The following is a 6432-nucleotide window of genomic DNA, read 5'->3' as shown; positions in this document are numbered from 1 at the left end:
AGCTGGACAGTCACATTAGGACGCTGGGACTGAGGAAGCCGCTGCTTTTCCAGTGGGATAAAACCCGATCTTCCTTACTCAAGGTGCTTTACAGATCCCCACCGATCTCACCCTAAGTCGTGCAATATCCAGCATAGACTTCGTCTTCTTCTTCTTCTTCTACTCTTCTATAATTTTTTTGTTATCGTTGTTGGCGCTTTTTTTTTTTTTTTGGTTTTTTTGTTTTGTTTTTATTGCACTACATGTTTGGGAAACAAGACAAAATGGACGTTAGATGCAGTTCAGAGACTGAAGCTAACCGGGTCTCGAAGAACGGACATAAAGAGGGCAAGGAAAGCAAAGGGTCTGAAGGAAATATTTCTACTTCTTTTTTGAAGGATCAGCAAGGGACTTTTTCTGCCTCTGCAGCTACGGAAGGTTGTAATAAAAGTAAATCTAGTTCGGCTGATCCGGACTATTGCAGGAGGATCCTAGTTAGAGGTATGAGTTTGAGGTGTTTGGCGAGGGTGGGGGAAGGTGAGCTGCGCTCACGCCCGGGAGATGGGTTTATTTTGTCGCTTTGCTTTGGGTCTGACCCCGGGTTGGAAGCCCTTCCTACGGCTCCGGGGGAGAGACCCCGCTCCGGGCCGGGCTTTGCGCTGGACCCCGCTCCCTCCGGCTTTAGCCCGGGGAATTTCCGCCGCCGGCTCGGCGGAAAGTTAAGCCGCGGTCGTTCCTCCCCGGCGCTGCCCCGGAACGGACCAGCCCCTCTCGCTGTTGTTTTGTTTTTTCTTTCCTGCTTTGCAGCTTTCCCGGGGTGCCCGTCCCCGCGGGGAGCCCTCCGGGGACAGCGTTCCCTCGGGGGCCGCGGCTCTGCCCCGGGCCGGGCGCGCTTCTTCCGCGCCCGCGCATCCCGCCCGCAGCCGGCCGCGGGCGATGGCGTGGGGCTGCGGGCAGAGGTTCCTTCCGTACCCCCTCCCGGCAGCTCATAGGAAAGGGCTGCTTTAAAATAACCACCAGCCTTAAAACTAAATGGAGGAATGACGAAGGGTTTTTTGATTATTACTTTTTAATAGTTATACGTTTAATTTCCCTCAATCTTCGTCTCTTCTCCAGGCTAAAATAGCTAAATCGGTCTTATTTTTACTCCCTCCAAAAAAAAAAAAAAAAAAAAAAAAAAAAAAAAAAAAAGAAAAATTACCTGAAGAAAATTCAGTTTTATTAAGGTGCGTTTTGGTGCTTTGGGGGAGGAGGGAGGGAAGAGAATCGGAACAAAATATGTGGGAAGCAGGCCTTGAAAGCCACAATTAATCCTTACGCCACTGGTTGACCCAGAGAAGGGTCAGATTAAAATGATGTGATTGTCTCTGATTTAAAACGTACCGAGGAGGTAAAATTACGGCAAGTAAGGTTGGGAAGGCTTTAAGGTAACCTGAATCTGGCTCTAGCTTGACAGTCGTGTTAATGAGATTTGTCCCGCTTTCCTTCAGTCGGGGCTACCAGAAAAGTGAGGTTTCTGCGGGCTGGTTGGTGCCTTGGTTTCTTTCCCTCCTCCCCCCCCTCCTTTTTCCCCCCCCCTCCTGCTTCTCCTCGTTGCCAAAACCCCAAAGCGGCAGCGGCAGCGGTGCAGGGTGGGCTGGAGGTGTCCCCACGTTCACAGTGGCAGGCAGCCAGGTCGGGGCACTGCTGCCTCGGAAAGCTATTTTTTTATTTTATTTTTTTTGTAATCACGAGAAAATTGTTATTAAAAAAATAATAAGAAGGGTTTATATTTTGGGGTGAGAGAGGGAATGTGTATGGTGGCTACCAGCAAGTCCTAGCCCGGAGCCCAAGGGGAACAAAGAGTAGCCCTGCACTCCAGGCACAAAGCCTGGCCTGAAGGATCTCTCTCTCCCCAGCTTCCCTGAGGGGCCGTGGGTGATGCCGCAGTGTCGTACTGTGAGCGCAATATATTCAAAGTAATTTTTAAATGGGCTGAGGGGATTAATTAGAGAGGCCTGGGCCCCCATCGCCCCCTCCCTCCTTCTCTGTTGTGGTTTTTTTCCTTCCGTGGGTGCATGGCCAGGTGCAGAGCCTCAGTCGCAGGCACCCTGCTCCACCCCGACTCGTGTCTGGTCCTGAAGGCGCTGGGGACGGCTCTTTCCCTTGGAAAATCAGAAAGTATAAAAAGGGAGGGGGGAAAGCAGGGAAGGTTTGCCTGGGTATGAAGCTGACTGCGCCTTTCTTTGCCAGATGCCAAAGGTTCAATCCGAGAGATTATTCTGCCTAAAGGGCTTGATCTGGACCGTCCCAAGCGGACCCGCACCTCCTTCACGGCCGAGCAGCTCTACCGCCTGGAGATGGAGTTTCAGCGCTGCCAGTACGTCGTGGGGCGGGAGCGCACCGAGCTCGCCCGCCAGCTCAATCTCTCCGAGACTCAGGTAGCGCCTGAAGGACGGGGAGCCCGGCTGCCCTGCCCTGCCCTGCCCTGCTCCGCGGGACCCCCGTCCCGGCCCGGCCTTCTCCGCGCCCTGCGGGCCCCAAGGACGCGGCCCTGCGCGCCTTCCCCGCGGGGGCGAGGGGCGAGGCAGCCCCCGAGGTGCCCACGCGTGTCTGATCGGGTGGATGCATCCCGCCGGCGGGATGGAGCTGAGGGCATCGTGGCTGAGGAGTCCCGGCTGGGGACCCTTAACTGCGTGTGTCCCTAGCTGCGTGTGTCTAGGGAAGAGGAGCTGCTGGCCGTCCCTCGTGTCCCCGCACCCAGCCCCAGTGGGCTCTCCCCGTGGACAAGGCCACGGCCGGAGGGTCTCGCACGAAGCCAAACTCCTGGCGGGCCGGGAGCGGCTCCCCCGGCCCCGCTCCGGCCCCGCCGGGGCTCGGTGTGCCCGGCTGCGCGGAGTTTCACTCCTGCTGCCCCGGAGAAGCGAGGGGAGGCCGAGCTGCTCCCAGCCCGCAACAAGCGGGATACAGGCGCTCAAACCAGCCGAGGGACACGGGCGCCTTCCCCTGGGATTGCCGGGCTGGAGACGTTCGGCCTGGGTTTTCCTGGGTATGAGAGATCCGGGGACAGGGCTGAAGTTTGGGCCGTATTTTGAGTCCTTGTATGTCCGTGGGGCAGAATCGCTCCTCCACCCTCTAATGCAGAAAGGCCGGGGACTGACAGAAGGCCTAAAACTGTGTGAGAGCGTGGGGAAGCATCCAAAAAGTCCAAACTTCTTAAAGTCGGTTTCATATTTCCGCAAAACATTATATAATAGTAAATTCCCCTGAGACGTTAATTAGCTTTTTTTCTTTCTTAGCCGGATAGGAATGGCAAGTTCAACAGCTCGTAGGTTACAGAACCTGCCATGAGTGGTTGTTGTGTTTTGGTTTGGTTTTGGTTTTGTTTGTTGTTTTTTGAACGACTTCCAGGATTCATTTTTAAAGTTGAATATTTAAAATTATTTGGGAGTAGAGAGAGAGCGTCCAGTTTGGAATACGGGGAAAGAAGCTCATTGCTGCTGTTGCCCCCAGGAAGGGCAGTCGGAGCGGGCAGCGGCTGCTGGGAGCCGCAGAGCGCCCGGGTCTCCGGCTGAGCCGGCTTAGAATAAAGCGGTGAGAAAGGGCCGGCTCCGTCTCCCGGAGAATTCCCGGCCTGTAGTAAACTAGGACGAAGTGAGAGGTCTGGTTAAAGATGCAGAACGAAAGGCCCCGGGGTCACCCCGAAACCGGGAGCAGACAGAGGGTGTGGGGGGTTGTGCTCTGTGAGCGTGGCTTTGTGCGTTTTGGAAGCGCTCCCCGCTGCCAAGTGTCAGTGGGCCGTCCCCCGCAGCCTCCCCCCGCCCCGCCGAGCCGCGCCGGGGTCCCGGGGCACCTGGCGGGGGGCACCGCTCCTCCCGCCCCGCTGACCCTGCCTCTCTCCCCGGCCTGCAGGTCAAGGTCTGGTTCCAGAACCGGCGCACCAAGCAGAAGAAGGACCAGGGCAAGGACTCCGAGCTGCGATCGGTGGTGTCCGAGACCGCCGCCACCTGCAGCGTCCTGCGGCTGCTGGAGCAAGGCCGGCTGCTGTCCCCGCCGGGGCTGCCCGGGCTGCTGCCGCCCTGCGCCACGGGCGCGCTGGGCTCGGCGCTGCGCGGGCCCGGCCTGGCCGCGGCGGGCGGCGGCAGCGCGGCGGCGGCCCCGGGCGGCGGCGGCTCCCCGCACCCTCCGGCCGCCAGCGGCGCGGCCGGGCCGCCCCCGCCCGCGGCGCTGCACGGGGCGGCGGCCGCGGGGCACGGGCTGTTCGGGCTGCCGGTGCCCGCGCTGCTGGGCTCGGTGGCCGGCCGCCTCTCCTCCGCGCCCCTGGCCGTGGCCGGCTCGCTGGCGGGCAACTTGCAGGAACTGTCGGCCCGCTACCTGAGCTCGTCCGCCTTCGAGCCCTACTCCCGGACCAACAATAAAGAGAGCGCTGAGAAAAAAGCACTGGACTGACTCTAAGTACCTTCCCCCTATTTATATTTATAGTCTCTATTTGTGGCGGTATTTATGGGACGGGCGGCGCGGCGGCCGCCGGCAGCCGTGTGCCCCCGCTCCCCGCCGCCCCCGAGCCCCGCGGCGCGGCTCCGTCCGCGGGCCGGGGCGGAGCGGGGCCGGGGCGGAGCGGGGCCCGGAGCCCGCGGGGCCGGGCGAGGCGGCGGCCGGGGCCGGGGCCGGGCGCGGCGAGGGGCTGCGGGCGCCTCCCGGTGCGCTCGCCCGGCCCCGCGGGCCGTCTGTCCGTGCGGGAGGGGCGATCGCGCTGCTCCTTCGTTCGGGAAGGGACGCAGAGGGTCAGCGGCCGGGGCGAGGGTCGGCCGGGCTCCCTTCGATCGGCTTTAGCCAATGCCGAGCGAGGGAGCGGCCTTTCGGAGAGAGGAAGATGGAGCTGCCAGGTGATGCCCGTTTTGGGGTGGTTTTTTTGTGTCTCCCGGACTCAGTGATTTCTAAGCACAACGGTTTTGGGGCCCCACCCCTGGCCCCCGTTTACCCCCGCACTCGCTGCACTACAGCCCCGACCGAGCCCTTAGCGCCAGTCAGGAAATCCTCCAGCAACTTTTCTTTTTCACGGTAAATCTTCAATGTGGGAAGGGCCGAAACGGACTGAACGTACAGTCACGAACAGGGGAGACAGAAACCAGTGGCTGCAGAAATTTTGCATCAAATTGTCTCTTCCTTCGAGATAACACAACGTCCCCCTCTTTTTTTTTTTTCTCCCTTTTTTCCTTTTTTTCTTTTTTAAAATTTAAATTGCGACGGGCCTGTCCCGCGCAGTTTATCTGCAAAAACAAGTCTGCAGATAAATCATGGAACTCACAAATCTATTTGTATCTAGATCTGTTGCGATCGTAATTTTAATTTTTATTGCTCTATTTGATTTTTCCAAATAATTTCTATGTTCATCTAAACACAAAAAGAACCCTGTAGCCTTCCTTCCTCCTAAAACAATCCTCTCGCATATCGCTCACACTTCATTTAAATTGAACGTAAAATATAAAAAGCGTATCTTTTATTGTTATTTTTGTACTTTAAAACACATCTATGTAACAAACTCTTTTTTTTTCATAATTCTTACTGCTATTTTCTCCACAAACATGTATTTCACCTTCTAGTATTCTGGATCGAATATTTTCTGTTCAATTTCGGTACTTGAATTTGCCACAAAAGGGATGCTGTACTTAGGTAGTTCTTCAGGGGAAAAATTATTTACTTTGGTTTTGAGTTTATTTTCTTTCTTTGAACTTTAACACATGGCGTTTACAAACTGTATAAATACGTGCCACCAAACTGTAACCAAAAAAGAAAAAAAAAATACAAAAAGTGGAATGGTTGCTGTAGAAAATAGAATTAACTATAGACCAGAACTGGACAGAAGGAGCTGGATGAAAAGAAAATAGTAATTTTATTGTAAATTATTTACGTCTGAAGTTTCTAGGCAACTAGTCGAAAAAATAATGAATGAATCGAGCGCTGAGCCCTTGCTACTAACTTTTGTTCTGAATGTTTTGGATATTTGGATGTTTTGTATTTATGTGGTGAGAGTGAAATATATTATATCTATATGATGATGGAATTAGGTGTATTTTCGTCTTATATTTGTAGCACTCAAATTGACTTCATTTATACATTCACTGCAAGAAAAAAAAAAAAAAGAGCAACAAACCCCTATCCCTACATAACCTGCGGGAGTTTTACTTTTTAAAAATTTAGTTTAATGTTTAATTTTGAATGGGGGGCACTTCCTAGAGGATGATTTCCCTCCTGGGGCAGTTTGGGGTGTTCCCAGTCCCTTGTTCGGCTCCGACCCAGCCCCTGTAGCGCTCCCTGGGCCGGCGGGGCTGATCCCGCCCGTGCCCGTGCCCGTGCCCGTGCCCGTGCCCGTGCCCGTGGTGCTGCCGGTGCCCCGGAGGTGCCCACCCCGCCAGGTGCCAGCCCGTGCAGGGCACTGCTCCCCCCAAACCTCCCCTGCCAGCGCCGGGCCGG

At 55.7% G+C, this 6432-nt stretch overlaps 1 protein-coding gene across 1 annotated transcript; it reads left to right on the top strand.

The window, feature by feature from the left end:
- The first annotated feature begins 242 nt into the window (after positions 1-242).
- On the top strand, positions 243-4407 carry VAX1 (ventral anterior homeobox 1). The gene is made up of 3 exons (XM_021537268.3): positions 243-480; positions 2212-2399; positions 3871-4407. The coding sequence occupies exons 1-3, from the start codon at positions 243-245 to the stop codon at positions 4405-4407; spliced, it is 963 nt and encodes a 320-aa protein (XP_021392943.1).
- Positions 4408-6432: the final 2025 nt, after the last annotated feature.

This window comes from Lonchura striata, chromosome 7, assembly GCF_046129695.1.
Source record: "Lonchura striata isolate bLonStr1 chromosome 7, bLonStr1.mat, whole genome shotgun sequence".
Lineage (NCBI taxonomy): Eukaryota > Metazoa > Chordata > Aves > Passeriformes > Estrildidae > Lonchura > Lonchura striata.
This window is presented reverse-complemented; position numbering and strand designations above follow the sequence as displayed.